General features: G+C 40.2%; 1 protein-coding gene across 1 annotated transcript in view; it reads right to left on the bottom strand.

Annotated features, from left to right (window-relative positions):
- The window catches only part of LOC124775807, a 76,444-nt gene that overhangs the window by 30,637 nt on the left and 28,208 nt on the right, over window positions 1–17,599 (bottom strand). Inside the window, exon 3 of the mRNA XM_047250638.1 lies at window positions 14,946–15,090. Coding sequence (XP_047106594.1) covers window positions 14,946–15,090 — 145 coding nt within the window. The remainder of the gene's footprint in view (window positions 1–14,945; window positions 15,091–17,599) is intronic.

Genomic DNA, 17,599 nt, shown 5'->3' with positions numbered 1-17,599 from the left:
TTCATCAAAATATAAGAGATATTAGAGATAAAGTTAGTAAACTGTTTATAGATGTTGACTCTAACATTATTGGTATGTCGGAAGACAACTTAAATAATTGGGCAATTCAGAAACTTCCTTTACCATGATACAGAGTAGCTGGTTGTTTTCTGGGAGTTCCTTGCAGACTGGCCATGTGCGCAAAACTCAGTATTCCATTTGGGTCCATAGACGTATCACGGCACTGCAATGAACAGATATTTGAATGTTGAGCAGAGGCAGCTGAATTGAGTGGAACTAAACTTCTAATTGTTGTTGTTTATAAGTCCCCTAACTCTGACTTCAGAGCATTTCTGCTCAAGCTAGAGTGGGTTCTTACTTCACTTTATAGGAAGTACCAGAAATTAGTTATATGTGGTGACTTCAATTATAATTTTCTATATGAGTGTGCAAGAAGAAGGAATGTTGGGAGATCTTCTAAATTCATATGATCTGATGCAGATTGTTTTTTCCCAACTAGGGTGCAGGAGAACAGTAGCACAGCCATAGAAAATACTTTTCCTCACTCTTCATTAGTAGATGGGCATTCTGTTAGTAAAAGGGTGAATGGTCTTTCAGATAATGATGCACAAATTTTAACACTAAAAGGATTTTGTACTCAAACAAATGTCACATATAATTACAAAGTGTGTAGGAAAGCTAATCCAATGCCAATACAGACTCTCTTTAACCTCGTTAAGGAACAAGATTGGCAGGATGTTTATAGTTCGAATAACATAGATGATAAATGTAATGCTTTCCTTAACATATTTCATGTGCTCTTTGCGAGTTGGTTTCCATTAAAACTTTCTAAATAGGTTACTAGCAGTAAAAGGCAGCCTGGGTGGCTGGATAAGGATATCATGTAGAACAAAGCGGCAATTATATCAAAATGTTAGAAGTAGTCACAATCAAGCTACAGTAACCAATTACAAACAGTACTGCAAGGTGCTTAGAAATGTTATTAGGAAGGCAAACACTACGTGATACGCAAATAGAATAGCTAATTCACGATAAAAAAAACCATATATTCAGTTGTGAACGACGTATCTGGTCAACAGCACAAGGTCCGTGATATAAAGTCAGTTCACAGTAAAAATATTTCTGTTACTGGGGTTGGGTTGTTTTTGGGGAAGGAGACCAGACAGCGAGTTCATCGGTCTCATCGGATTAGGGAAGGATTGGGAAGGAAGTCGGCCGTGCCCTTTCAGAGGAACCATCCCAGAATTTGCCTGGAGTGAATTTAGGGAAATCACGGAAAACCTAAATCAAGATGGCAGGACGCGGTATTGAACCGTCGTCCTCCCGAATGCCAGTCCTGTGTCTAACCACTGCGCCACCTCGCTCGGTTTCTCTTACTGATAAGTCAGATATATGTACAGTATTTAATAATCACTTTCTGAGCATTGTTGGTGAATTAAATATCGACTTAGTTTCTGCAGGGAAGCATACAACTATCTTGGAAAATCCCTTCCCGAGACTGGTGTCTGAAATACTCCTCTGTGATACCGACAAGGGGAGATTGAGTCAATAATTAAATCACTAAAGACTAAGGACTCTCATGGATATGATAGACTGCCTAGAAGGGTATTCAAGTACTGTGCTGCACATGTTAGCCCTGTACTTTGCTATATTTGTAATTTTTCCTTTAAGAATGGTCAGTTTCCTGAACGATTAAAGTACTCAGCAGTAAAGCCGCTTTATAAAAAGGGAGACAGGGATAATGTAGTCAATTATAGACGTATTTGTATGCCATCAGTGTTTGCTGCAGTTATTGAAAGGGCTATGTATGTAAGTATGATTGATCAATGTATACCACATACTTTACTATCAGATGTACAGTTCGGCTTTAGAAGCGTTTAATAACTGAAAAAGCTATATTCTTTTTTCTCTGTGGGGTTTTGAATGGATTAAACTAAAGGTTTCGAACGCTAGGTCCAGAAGTTGGACCATTACGGAAAATTTGCAGATTTGTGGTAAGGTCTTATGGCACCAAACTGCTGAGGTCATCGGTCCCAAAGCTTACACACTACTTAATCTAACTTTAACTAATTTATGCTAAGGACAACACACACGCCCATGCCCGAGGCAGGACTTCAACCTCCGACGAGCGGAGCCGCGCGGACCGTGACAAGGTGCCCAAGACCGCTCGGCTACACCGCGCGGCCAACCATTACGGGATACGGGGAGTAGCTCACAATCGGTTCACTTCTTACTTCAACAACAGACAGCAAAATGTCATTATTCACAGTGTTGAGAATGGTTATGATGTGGGGTTTGAGAGGGGTATGGTCAAATAGAGGGTGCCCCAGGGATCAGTGTTCCATATTTATGTAAATGATATGTCCTCTAATATTATAGGTAATTCTAAAATATTTCTGTTTGCTGATGACACTACCTCGGTAGTAGAGGATGTTGCGAGCAACACTGGCTCTGTTTCAAATAGTGCAGTTCATGACGTAAGTTCATGGCTTGTCAAAAATAAACTAAAGCTAAATCGCAGTAAGACCCAGTTTTTACATTTTCTAACATACAATTCAACAAAACCAACGTTTTAATTTCGCAGAATGGGCATATGATTAGTGAAACTGAATAGTTCAAATTTCTGGTTGTTCAGGGTCTCGTTCAGACACTTAATGCGGCCAGTTTTACTATTCGAACGGTATCTGAAATAAGTGATCGTTCGACACGAAAATTAACCTACTTTGCTTATTTCCATTCGCTTATGTCATATGATATTTATTTTTGGGTAACTCTTCCCATTCTAAAAGGATATTTTTTGCTCAGAAACGGGCAGTTCGGGCAATAAGTGGTGTAAGTTAGCAAACCTCTTGTCTACCCCTGTTCACTAGTCTGGGTGTTTTGACATTGGCCTCTCAATATACATAATCTTTATTGTCGGTTTTTGTTAACAATATCGGCTTCTTTCCAGGAATTAGCAGCTTTCACTCAGTTAATACTCGGCAGAAATCCAATTTGCATTTGGATCACACTTCCGTAACACTTGTGCAGAAAGGTGTGCAGTATACTGCTGCATGTATTTTCAGTAAGCTACAACTAGAATTCAAAAATCTTAGCTGTAATCCACGCTCTTACAAATCGAAACTGAATGGTTTCCTCATGGGTCACACTTTCTATTACTGTTGAGGAATTCCTTGAAAATTAAGCTGATTCTTGTGTTACATTGTTGATTGCGTTTACTTAAACTTACGGTTTGACTTTTTTTGGGTTCATAAATATTTTATTTCATCTGCTATTACTTTTATGTTGTACTGTAATTTTATGTACTGACACGCTCCATGACCTTGGAGATCTGCTCCTCAATTTGGTCCTGTGGAACCAGACGTGTAAATAAAGGAAAATAAATACAGGACAATTAGAGAGACCTTTGTAGAAAAGAGATCCACATGTACGGATATCGAAGTCTCAGATGGAAAACCAGTTCTAAGCAAAGAAGGGAAGGAATATATAAGGGGTCTTTACAACGGCGTTGTACTTGAGGGCAATATTATCGAAATGGAAGAGGACATAGATGTAGATGTTGATGTAGATGTAGATGTAGATTTAGATGTAGATGAAATGGGTGATAACATACTGCGTTAAAACTTTGACAGTACACTGAAAGACCTAAGTCGAAACGAGGTCCCAGGAGCAGAAAACATTCCTTTAGAACTACTGACAGCCTTGGGAGAGCCAGCCACGACAAAACTCTACCATCTGGTGAGCGAGATGTATAAGACACTCAGACTTCAAGAAGAATACAATAATTCCAATCCCAAATAAATCAGGTGTTGACAGGTGTGAAAATTACCATCAGTTTCATAAGTCACGGCTGCAAAATACTAACACGAATTCATTACGGACGAATGGAAACACTAATAGAAGCCTACATCCCTCAGGAAAGATCAGGTTGTATTCCGTAGAAATGTTGGAACACACGAGGAAATACTGACCCTACGACTTATCTTATAAGATGGATTAAGGAAAGGCAAACCTACGTTTCGAACATCAGTAGACTTAGAAAAAGCCTTTGACAATGTTGACTGGAAAACTCTCTTTCAAATTCTGAAGGTTGCAGGGGTAAAATATAGGGAGCGAAAGGCTTTTTACAATTTGTACAGAAACCACATGGCAGTTATAAGAGTCGAGGAGCACGAAAGGGAAGCAGTGGTTAAGAAGGGAGTTAGAAAGGGTTGTAGCCTATCCCCGATGTTATTCCATCTGCATATTGAGCAAGCAGTAAAGGAAACAAAAGAAAAATTTAAAGTAGTAATTAAAAACCATGGAGAAAAAATAAAAACTTTGAGGTTTGTCGATGCCATTGTAATTCTGTCAGAGACAGCAAACGACCTGGAAGAGCAGTTGAACGGAATTGACAGTATGTTGCAAGGAGGATATAAGATGAACATCAACAAAATCAAAACGAGGATAATAGAATGTAGCCGAATTAAATCAAGTGATGCTGAGAGATTTAGATTAGAAAATGCGACCTTTAAAGAAGTAGATGGGTTTTGCTATTTGGATGCAACATAACAGATGATGGTCGAAGTAGGGAGGATATAAAATGTAGACGGCTATGACAAGGAAAGCGTTTCTGAAGAAGATAAATTTGTTAACATCGACTATAGATTTAAGTGTCAGGGAGTCTTCTCTGAAAGTATTTGCATGAGGTGTAGCTCTTTATGGGAGTTAAACTTGGACAATAAACAGTTTAGACAAGTGGAGAATAGAAACTCTCGAAATGTGGTGCTACAGTAGAATGCTGATGATTAAATGGGTAGCTCACGTAACTAATGAGGAGATAATGAATGGAATTGAAGAGAAGAGGAATTTGTGGCACACCTTGACTAGAAGAAGGGATCGGTTGGTCAGACACATTCTCAAGCATCAAGGAATCACCATTATAGTACTGGAAGGAAGCGTGAAGGGTAAAAATAGTAGGGACAGACCAAGAGATGAATACAGCAAGCAGATTCAGAAGGTTGTAGACTGCAGTAGTTACTCGGAGATGGAGAGACCTGCACAGGATAGAGTAGCATGGAGAGCTGCATCAAACCAGTCACTGGAGTGAAGACCACAACAACAGAATCCCAGATCCTAACAGGGTTTTCCCTGATGTTATTCATCTGAGACAAAGAATTGCAGACTGATGACCTCAGAAGTTAAGGCCCATAGTGATCAGAGCCATTTGAGCCAACGAAGAATAATAGTCTCCCCTGCCTGCTAGACCAAAGACATTTTTTTCCAGTCAGTCTGAGTCTGTTGGCTGTTCCCAAAATACATAAAACATACTTTTACCCTACAAGTACTAAATATTCTGAACTTGTCTTATAACCTACATTCAGCGACATGAAAATCCACTTAATGTATTCACCACAAGCCATTATTTACTTAAACATGCAGAGAACTGTAGATCTTTTTATAGCAGTTACGGTTGTCAGATCACTTGTTCTAAGTATGGAATTCAGGATGGCCACTGGACCCATTTTAACTTATCCTAAGTTAAAGTCAATGTTTATAAATTCCCCTCTGACATGACAGTTTAAACAGTTGTCAACCTCATTGTCATCAAACTTTTCCCAAGGCGGTGTTGTTGTTGTTGTGGTCTTCAGTCCTGAGACTGGTTTGATGCAGCTCTCTATGCTACTCTATCCTGTGCAAGCTTCTTCATCTTCCAGTAACTACTGCAAGCCACATCCTTCTGAATCGGCGTAGTGTATTCATCTCTTGGTCTCCCTCTACGATTTTCACCTTCCACGCTGCCCCTCCAATACTAAATTGGTGATCCCTTTATGCCTCAGAACATGTCCTACCAACCAGTCCCTTCTTCTAATCAAGTTGTGCCACAAATTTCTCTTCTCTAAAATTCTATTCAATACCTCCTCATCAGTTATGTGATCTACCCATCTAATCTTCAGCATTTTTCTGTAGCACCACTTTTCGAAAGCTTCTATTCTCTTCTTGTCTAAACTATTTATCGTCCACGTTTCACTTCCATACATGGCTACATTCCATACAAATACTTTCAGAAACGACTTCCTGACACTTAAATCTATAGCCGATGCTAAAAAATTTCTCTTCTTCAGAAACGCTTTCCTTGCCATTGCCAGTCTACATTTTATATCCTCTCTACTTCGACCATCATCAGTTATTTTGCTCCAGAAATAGAAAAACTCCTTTACTATTTTAAGTGTCTCATTTCCTAATCTAATTCCCTCAGCATCACCCGACTTAATTCGACTACATTCCATTATCCTCCTTTTGCTTTTGTTGATGTTCCTCTTATATCCTTCTTTCAAGACACTATCCATTCCGTTCAACTGCTCTTTCAAGTCCTTTGCTGTCTCTCACAGAATTACAATGTCATCGGCGAACCTCAAAGTTTTTATTTCTTCTCCATGGATTTTAATACCTACTCCAAATTTTTCTTTTGTTTCCTTCACTGCTTGCTCAATATACTGATTGAATAACATCGGGGAGAGGCTACAACCCTGTCTCGCTCCCTTCCCAACCACTGCTTTCCTTTCGTTTCCCTCGACTCTTGTAACCGCCATCTGGTTTCTGTACAAATTGAAAATATTCTTTCGCTCCCTGTATTTTACCCCTGCCACCTTCAGAATTTGAAAGAGAGTATGCCAGTCAACTTTGTCCAAAGCTTTCTCTAAGTCTACAAATGCTAGAAAAGTAGGTTTGCCTTTCCTTAATCTAGCTTCTAAGATAAGTCGTAGGGCCAGTATTGCCTCACGTGTTCCAATATTTCTACGGAATCCAAACTGATCTTCCCCGAGGTCGGCTTCTACCAGTTCTTCCATGCGTCTGTAAAGAACTCGCATTAGTATTTTGCAGCTGTGACTTATTAAACTGATAGTTCGGTAATTTTCACATCTGTCAAAAAATGGTTCAAATGGCTCTGAGCACTATGGGTCTTAACTACTGTGGCCATCAGTCCCCTAGAACTTAGAACTACTTAAACCTAACTAACCTAAGGACATCACACACATCCATGCCCGAGGTAGGATTCGAACCTGCGACCGTACCGGTCACGCGGTTCCAGACTGTAGCGCCTATAACCGCACGGCCACTCCGGCCGGCCTTCACATCTGTCAACACCTGCTTTCATTGGTATTGGAATTATTATGTTCTTCTTGAAGTCTGAGGGTATTTCGCCTGTCTCATACATTTTGCTCACCAGGTGGCAGAGTTTTGTCAGGACTGGCTCTCTAAAGGCTGTCAGTAGTTCTAATGGAATGTTGTCTACTCCTGGGGCCTTGTTTCGGCTCAAGTCTTTCAGTGTTCTGTCAAACTCTTCACGCAGTATCAAATCTCCCATTTCATCTTCATCTACATCATCTTCCATTTACGTAATATTGCCCTCAAGTACATCGCCCTTGTATAGACCCTCTATATACTCCTTCCACCTTTCTGCTTTCCCTTCTTTGCTTAGAACTGGGTTTCCATCTGAGCTCTTTATATTCCCATCCCTGCTTAGCCATTTTGCACCTTCTGTCGATCTCATTTTTGAGACGTTTGCATTCATTTTTGACTGCTTCATTTACTGCATTTTTATTATTTCTCCTTTCATCAATTAAGTTCAATATTTCTCCTGTTACCCAAGGATTTCTAGTAGCCCTCGTCTTTTTACCTAGTATGTCCTCTGGCGCCTTCATTACTTCATCCTTCAAAACTATCCATTTTTCTTCTACTATATTTCTTTCCCCCATTTCTGTCCATTGTTCCCTTATGGTCTCCCTGAAACTCTGTACAACCTCTGGTTTGGTCAGTTTATCCAGGTCCCATCTCCTTAAATTGCCACCTTTTTGCAGTTTCTTCAGTTTTAATCTACAGTTCATAACCAATAGATTGTGGTCAGAGTCCACATCTGCCCCTGGAAACATCTTACAATTTAAAACCTGATTCCTAAATCTCTGTCTTACCATTATATAATCTGTCTGAAACCTATCAGTATCTCCAAGCTTCTTCCATGTATACAACCTTCTTTTATGATTCTTGAACCAAGTGTTAGCTATGATTAACTTGTGCTCTGTGCAAAATTCTACCAGGCGGCTTCCTCTTTCATTTCTTCCCCCCAATCCATATTCACCTACTACGTTTTCTTCTCTCCCTTTTCCTACTACCGAATTCCAGTCACCCATGACTATTAAATTTTCGTCTCCGTTCACTATCTGAATAATTTCTTTTATCTCATCACACATTTCTTCAATTTTTTCGTCATCTGCAGAGCTAGTTGGCATATACTGTAGTAGGCATGGGTCAGTGTATGACATCCTTAAACAACTGCTGAGAATGTTTAAACAATCGTCCTACCTCTCTGACATTAAAGGTTAACAATTTCCCGCATTGCTCCAACAAAACTTTTTAAACAGCTCATCCTGATCTTGGAGATCAAAATGGTAGGTAAATTCAAAATTCAATTGTCCTAAGTTTAGAATGGTGAGAAATTCACTTACTATAACTTTAAAATAAGGGGAAGCTCTCTGGTTTCCAGAACTATACCAGTTGTCCATCACTTGTCACTAGGATAGGAGTGGGTAGATATGCACTTGCGTCTTTATTTAATCAACAAGGTTCCAATACCGCACTACACGTCGCCAACTTTACTACACCCCCATCTAGCCAGCGCCGCAATATGCCCCATGCTGCTGAGAGATGGAGTCCGTTGGCCTAAGCCTCAGGCAGTTTCACTGCGCATGCTGTATTTGCAACTGACCGCTAGATGCTCCAGCGGGTTGTTTGGTCCTGTGTACCCAACCGCTTTCACCCTTGCAGTACATGCCTGAACTGTCCAGCGCCACGTCATCAATTGGGAATGAAGGTAAACACCTTCTGTTTGCTGCGAACAGAGCGTCCCTGCACAGTTGGCTACATGGTTTCGAAATTAATTCTAAATTCAAATTTTAAAACAAGAGAACAGCTGCGTCGTACAATCTGTGACCACCAACACTTCGTGAAAGCATCTACCAATCCCTGCAGTGGAGACTGTCCCATATCAGTGTTAATGAAATGGAACTCTTCAGGAAGCTGGTAACATTGAAATGCTCGAAAGCTACACCTCTATAGTGCCTGTGAAATGTAGCTAGTAATATTAGGCGTCGAGAATGTGACGCTATTAACATTCCAATGTAGGAAATATATTTGTAGCATCTAACATAATTTCACCTAACATTGTTTCTTCTGTATAGAGTTCTACATAATTCGACGATAAACTTTAAGGGGGTGAAATTCCAATGTTGCAGCTCTAAAGAACCCTCAGTGTTCAAGTGAATCACGTGTCACAGCTCTGTAACGATACACTGCCGCGCGGGATTAGCCGAGTGGTCTGAGACGCTGCAGTCATGGACCGTGTGGCTGGTCCCAGAGGTGGTTCGAGTCCTCCCTCGGGCATGGGTGTGTGTGTTTGTCCTTAGGATAATTTAAATTAAGTAGTGTCTAAGCTTAGGGACTGATGACCTTAGCAGTTAAGTCCCATAAGATTTCACACACATTTCAACACATAACGATGCACTATTTAGTCAAGGCATTTGTCCAAGTACACACTCCAACCTGAGGAAAGCACATACAGTGTCTGTAGATGATCACAAGTTGTGCTGTTGTTACTTACGTGGTTGCCAGCACTCCTTAAGGTCGTATAGTAGCTACGACCCTGTGAAACTCTACTGCAGTTCTGTAACGAACTGTTAATGGTCTTAAAATGGAAGTTCTCGGAAACTGTTAAACTGTAACGTTTATGGCACCAGTTTCTACATCTGATCATTTATAGAGCAGTCATCCGCTGGTCTGGTGTCATTATTAAGTAGACATGACAGCATTTAGAGGCGGACTACTCAGATCACAACAGGTCAATGCACTGAAATGAGAGTCCAATGGAGATGCTCTGCGAACTGAGATAAGGAAGGTGAACTGTGTGTAGCGCTGTGAAACTGGTAGTAGAACACATAGTTGTAGGCCTATATACAGAGGTGATTTCATTGGAAATTTATGGTGGTGTCAGGAAGAAGCATACCAGTTTGGAACATTTTAAGATGACTAGGTGAGTCACGGAAATTTTGCCCTCTTTTACACATATAAAATTTGACATGGATTGAACAAGCCCATGATAGGTTGAAAATGAATGAGACGTCTGTTGTTTTGAACCGTTAGACCTTTCTAAACCTGAGTGAAATATATCCAGATGTAAAGGTTTCCTATTGAATACTACATATGCACACAAGCCGAGAATGCAGAACTCACAATGCGCATGAGTTGAAAATTTAACACCATCTAACCGTACTATGGTCTATATTTTAGTAAAAACAGGTGGACATTACAACAAAGGTCTGTTTTAGACGCACGTATAAGAACTATATAGATACTTGATGTTTTACTTGCAGTATAGATGAAGTTACTTGACAGAAAACTTAACATAAAGTCATTAACATGGAATAATGCGATAATTTTACGTGTTTAGACTTACGTTAAACTCCAGTCATTCCTCCTATAAGCAGATGGTTCAAATGGCTCTAAGCACTATGGGACTTAACATGTGAGGTCATCAATCCCCTAGAGTTCGAACTACGTAAACCTAACTAACCTAAGGACATCACACACATCTATGACCGATGCAGAATTCGAACCTGCGACCGTAGCAGCGGCGCGGTTCCGGACTGAAGTGCCTAGAACCGCTCGGCCACATCGGTCGTCCTCCTATAAGCAAGAAGAGATCTAGTACTCAGAATAGCATCGTAATTTTTAAACGATTCCTCGCATAAATTATAAGCTTTTTAAACATAGGACATCCGGCACCGTAAGCTTCCATGTGGAGTATCGTGTAAATCTTAACAGCAGAACACACTATCATGACCACCTGCATCTTTGACAAGCAATAGATTTCCAAAACAAGTGTACTGTTGAAGGAATCTCACCAGCATTTCGCGAAATGGTTTAGAAATCCTATGGAAACGTAATGTATATGTCCGACACTTCTGCGACGCTTTCGAGTGGATGTACTGTGCTATCATCTATCTTTGATAGTAAACCACTTTCCGTCGTCCATCTTGTTTTCTGTGTTTCCAGGAAAAGTATAGAAGCCTACTGTCTACACAGCACATGTCTGCCGATCTCCAGCAGGTCCGAGTAGTACTGTGCAGCTGATTCTACCGTGCATTTGGACAGGCGGCTCAACTAGCTGGTGTTTCATTATGGAGCTCTGACTTGTGATTCATTGGTGGTTCTCTTCAGTTGCAACATTAGGGTTTCACCCCTTAAAGTTTACCACGAAAGTGTGTAGACCTCTACACAAAAAAAAACTTGTTAGATGAAACTACTTCGGGTGCTGGAAATGGATTCCCAACGAGTAAGAGGCCTCAGATGTCTCCCAAAAACGTTGCAGAGGCGCATTCCTACGTTATCACATTCCTGACGAACGAAAAGAGCTTCATACAAGAAAGATTGGTATGGGACAGTCTTCACTGCTGGGATTGGCTGACGCTTTCACAAAGTGTTGGTGGATGCAGGATGTATGACATAGCTGTTGTCCTGTTCTAAAATTCGAGTTAAGGGTTAACTGCGAAACCATGTAACCAACTGTGTTGTGATGTATTTTTCATAGCAAACAGAAGGTGTTTACCGTCATTCCTAACCGATGATGTGACACTGTATAGTTCAGACATGTATTGTGAAGGTGAAAGAGGCTGGGTACACGGACAAAGTGGCCTGCTGGAGCATCTAGCAGTCAGTTGTGAGTACATCACATGCAGTCTAATTGCCTGAGGCTTATGGCAATGGACTCAATCTTTCGACAGTGTGGGGCATGTTAGGACACTGGCAAGGTGGCGGCGGCAGTTGAATTGGCATAGCCAGTTCCCTTAATCCTCTGGCATGACATGGCGACCATCGTGTGTAAATAAAGATGCAAATGCGTGTATGTCACAGTCCTATCCCACTCTATGCATGACAGTGGTAAGTGTTTGTCATGTTGTACCAGTGAACAACAAAACTTTAAAGTTAGGTTCTAGTTCTGACAATCAGAGGGCTTCACATCTTTTTAAACTTAAGAGTGTAAGTGAATTTCTCACCATTCAGACTTAGGACAATTTAAATTGAATTTCACTGCCTTTTTAAACTTGGGAAAAGTAATCTATAAATTTAGACTGAGGTAAATTGTTTACACTGTCAAGGAAAAGGGGTGGGGAAATTGTTAGGCTGTAACGTCAGAGGGGTAGGGTGATCGCTTATCCATTTGCAGCAGTTGGTTAAGGGCATCCTAAGCTGGCTAACGGAGAGTCAAATCCAAATTCACGGTGACAATTGTTTAAACTGTGATATCAGAGTGGAATTTCTTAAACATGGTGTTTAACTAAGGATAGGCGGTATGTGTGGTGTTGGGGGTGGGGAACAAGTGTCCATCTTCTGTTCTCTAAACAAGTCATCTGGCTACCATAACTGCAATAAATAGCTCTACAGATCCCTGTATGTCTGAGTGAATAACAGCTGGAGAAAAACATCTAACCGGTTTTTCATGTCACTGGAAGTACGTTAGCACGCAAGTTCAGACCGGTTACTACATGCAGGGTGAAGACATGGTAACGTATTCTGGAAACAGCCAACAGGCTCAGATAACATCTCTACCTAACAGGCAGGCTTCGACCTGCAGGGAAAACAGTAACCTTTGTCTAAGGTGGAAGACACCAGTGAAAACGTAGTGGGCCTCTTTGATTCTGTACTTTATATATGAGTGACATGACAATGCATCATCATGGATTTCCCATCAATGTATATGTTGCACAACAGCCCTACTTCCATAGTGATGCCTTAGGAGTGGGAGAAACACAGTAGCACAACTGGGCTGTATCTGGATTTCATGCCAAATTTTGAATTTCCCATCACTATTTTAATTTCTTGTCTTTGTATACATTAGGAAACTGGCATATGTCAGAAAAGAGGGGCGAAGGGGAGGGGTAAATGTCGCAAAAGTGTATGATGTCATTACTGACGTCATCATAAATCTGACAATAATCCAGACTGTGTCAGAACTCTCACTGTTGTATTACACCATCTACTGCCTATTGCTACTCGCAGAAATCATCCTCCATGAATGAGATTTTCACTCTGCAGCGGAAGGCAAAGGTCCCGAGTTCGAGTCTCGGTCGGGCACACAGTTTTAATCTGCCAGGAAGTTTCATCATCCTCCCTATTGACACTATCTGTGTTCTACCAAACCGATCTTCTCGCCTTGTAGCAATCGAAACGTTATGCTTGCTTAAGACGTAGTGAAGCAGAAAGCAAGGCCGTCTTTGAAGAAGATTGTGGTCACGTCTGTCTATTCGCCAGCAACAAAATTTCCTCTGTGAAATAAGTTGATGCGCAGGCATCTATAAATTTCACTGTTAGTGAGGAAAACGCAAAACCGAATAAACATTGCACACAGTAGAAGAACTATCAATGCGTATGCAAGCTTTAAAACCCCAAAGCAGCTATGCAAATGTCGATTTTCTGTGGTTTACTTAAAGGGATGAATGCGAACACCAGAATGTTTCCTTTGGAAAGGATGCAGCCGATTTCCTAGCCCACTATTATTTGCTCTTTCTATAATGATCCAGTCATTGATGTGGCGTTAAACACCTGATGATTACTTCGGTAACCAACGAAAGAATGGAACACTGTTATCTCCATTTTCATCAGCGCGGAAATAGAGCGTTCCACAACAACGGAAACATATGACAGGCAGTAATCAAAATCACGAGTTTTAAACAATACTGTGCAACTGGACTTGTTGCCACTAAGCTGACTGTATGTTGAAGCATGTTCAGATTACTGAACTAGAAGGTGAAAGCAGTTTGCATTGTAACTACACTGCCAACTTATGCACATCTGGCACATTTTTACAATTATTTTGTGAAATGCCTTATTATTTGCGATTTTTATTGATTATATATGGTTTTTGTTAATTCATTTCTTTATTGTTTTTCTATATGATTTTTACCAGCACAAAAGTATAGTAATTACATCAAATAAATTGTATTAGAACCAACGTATAATTTGAACCTATCTAAGCAGAGAATTTTTTAAATCTTTGGTGTTATCGCACAAAATAAGCTGGGGGACACTCTCTGAAGTTGAGGCATGCTGCGGATTGATGCGTGTACAGAAAACTCTGTACATAACAGAGTGTACTGATGAGTGCGCTTGCAAAAACATAGGTGTATTGTTTGCTTACAAGACAAGGAGAAATCATAGCGAAAACAAATTATAGCTGCAGTCTGCTCAAGATAACAAGTGTTAACCTCAGACGGATGTCTTGTAGTAATTTCAACTTCTATAATAATAATTTCACATAAGAAAGCATGCAAGAAAGAAGAATGTGCAAGTGGTACGTAAGGTGTACCACATGAATCAACATGTCAGAGCGCCAATGAACCGAGCCTAAATCTCACTATAATTGACCACCAAATGGGAGAACCAATATTCGTTTAAATTTATTTTTGATAATTAGTGTTTGTCCAAAGTTTGACAGAACAATGTTCACACACAGTATGATATAGATGGTACGCTGTATAATAAGATAGTTTGGCATCAGTTGAACTTGTTACGTGATACACTGTGTTACCGAACTTTAGATGAACACTAAGCACGGAAGAAAAAGGAACTTAGAAATTGTATGTAATCTATACAATGTGAAGCAACATGTCAGAACACCAACGAACTGAGCGTGAGTGTAAATCTCACTCTCATCGGCCACAAGATGCTAGAGTTAAGCCAATAAAATTTACTTTTGATAATAAACATTCTTCTAAAATTTAACAGTATAGTATATAACATAACATGTTCAACGTGTTTAATTGAATGCAAACTACCTTATTATCCATCATCAGTGCAGTCATATCCACCGAAAAATATGTTTCATGGGTGGTTCTTGTGCATATTCGACTTACTTCAAATTGGCGGTTCTGAACTTCCCAGCGCCATCAGCCTTGATGTTTTTTAGTAGTATTTTAATCCAATCGCCGAAAAGTGGATCGACTTTTACCTCAGCCAGTTTCAATGGGTCAATTGCTGGCATCCCCAGGTCAGGAATCCCTAAAACAAAAGTTCCAAGCATTTTACTCTAACTGAATAAAAGTACAGCTCCCTTGATAAACCGTTAACCGACTTGTGTCATAGTTTTTCGCATCAGCAAGTTCCACATACAATTATTTATTTGTCGCTTCATTTCTTTTGGATTTATAATGGTTATCGACGAATACCTGGGAAATGAGGCTTAGTCCATACCATGACTGTGATATTAAGCTTTGATGCTTCTTTTCTCTGACGTGGTATTGCAGAGTAGTCATTACTACGATTTCATTCTGGTCTTGGTAGTAGAGTTCCACAAGTAGTAAATGTCTCTGCCACTTACATAGACTAAACTTCTTATTCCAAGAGTGCACCACAATCTGACTGGTGAATTTGGAGGGGGAGTTTCATTGGTTTAGAAGAATAGGGTGGAGAGGAAATAACACAACACAGTTTATTGCAAAATAAAACTGATAAAATTCAGAACTATTGCAAAATTAAGTTAATTAACCATAAAATATACTAACGTAGTGCATGCAGACAGCATTCAGATATGTCTGAGTACTTTCTGTGTTCTCATTTTTTTGTAGTTTCTGACGTTGGCTGGTAACATGAGAATAAACATTGCAATCAGAAAGTCTGATGATGCTGGACGCTTTCAGAATCCTGAACAATCTGTTTTTGCAGTTTCAAGGAGAATAGTAGTGAACAGTGAAATTATTTTGAAATGTCACAAGAAATGTCGCCAGACACACTTGCTATTAATTAATATACTTTACATCATCTGTCCTCAATGTGGTGCCGAGCAGGTACATCTGTAAGGCGGGGAAGAATGCGAGTATGGTTGGCTGATATAACAACCTTTTTTTGTTTGGAGAGAGAGCCAGCTGCCCTTCCCTGTCCTATTGATGGGTATCCCATTGACATCTGTGTAACATTTCCGGCTGTCATCTCTACTCTCTACGTGCCGAGAATCTGTTTGCACATCTGTCTATCTAATACTACGTACTGTAAAACTGAAACGTCACTGCACAGTTTCCTTCCCAACAATCTGCATATGCGTGGCTCAGGTTGTTTCTCGATCCTACAGGTACATTTGGCAGTGTGCAGTCTGCAGCAGTGCCACTGAGGCTCCCTGCGTCAGCCCAACAATGCAGAAGGTCAGTTGGCTCTACAGAGGGGTACCAACAGCATCATCTGTAGCTCAGCAGCATGGTCACTGCCAGAGTGGCTGTCAGTCCAGCGGGATCATCATGATGGATGGGGTTTTCTATTGCCAGGCTGGCCCTGAATATGCCAGTCAGCGTTACGGAGCAAATGTGGCAGCAACAATTTCATCCAATGCCGGAGGCTTTGGTATCAGTATCAGAAAAAATATGGGCTGGCGCTGGGCTCTGTTAGGGTACTGACTACAATCGTTTTGTGTCCAATGTTGTTGGCCCAAACAGTTTCTGTGAGGCACTATTTGAAGCAGAGTGAGTTTATTGATGGCCAACAAGTGAGATGGAAAGAGGAAGAAAGTGGAAAATAGTATCTGGTGGAACCTGGCTGCTTTTAGAGGGTTTAACGATAATCATGAGACATCAGCTACTTGGTGTGGATGGTGTCTTTTCCCAGGGTCGAGAAGAAGACGGTAGTCCACAGCTAGAGACAAGGAATTATGAAGAGTTTAGCTATTGCAGAAGTGTATTGCCGGGTGGCTGACAAGTGCCATCGGACTGAAGTTAATGTGCAGCAGGTGCCAAATGAAGTGAAGTCATCAAGTGTTTGTTGCGGTGTTTTCAAACATAGTGTGGTCTTTATAGTGAGTAAAGTTTACATTGTGTAGCATGGCCAAGATGCGTAAGAGGGTGTTTTTACTGCAATTTGGTTTTTAGTATTCACACGGAAGGCATGACTCAGTCATTGTAAGTCTTTCTGTGTTATGTAGTTCTCCTTTGCTAATACATTAGTTAGCCCTGTGAAGTTGTATTGCCTTTAGTTCTAGTTGGGTAAATGGCTAAGATTGATGCTAGTACAGTGTATCTCTTGTTGTGACAGTTCTCAATTTTTAGTGTATATTGTTATTCTTTGTGTCCACTTGCAAAGCTACTCAGGCTGGCATTGTTCTTCTTGGTTAGACTGGGGTCGAATAAGATACTGTTTAAGGGGCTCCGGTACGCCCTATACTTGCAATGTTAAAATAACGCTTATAAATTACATCTTCCCTCACAAAGTATTTGAGGTAGGAAGTTGAACATTTTACAGATTATTTATTGGAATATGGGCTACAACTTAACACAGGGATTTTACAAAATTTTAGTTCAGTTATTAAAGATGATTTTTTTTCAATTGTAATGAAAATTCACATTTTTTTGCAATTTTTTATTTATATATTCAAAAATATACAGTTTTTTGGAAAAAGGCTGTGTTAAATTATGCAGAAGGTACTGTGTAACATTTACTGAAAGTTTGAAACAAATATGTTTGGAAGATCCTTAGAAAACATGTAATTAGTATGAGAAAATAAAAGTTTTGGGAATCGAGCGACAAA

The sequence above is a fragment of the Schistocerca piceifrons genome, chromosome 2, assembly GCF_021461385.2.
Source record: "Schistocerca piceifrons isolate TAMUIC-IGC-003096 chromosome 2, iqSchPice1.1, whole genome shotgun sequence".
Lineage (NCBI taxonomy): Eukaryota > Metazoa > Arthropoda > Insecta > Orthoptera > Acrididae > Schistocerca > Schistocerca piceifrons.
The sequence above is the reverse complement of the archived record's forward strand: the minus strand, read 5'-3'. Positions and strand labels throughout refer to the sequence as shown.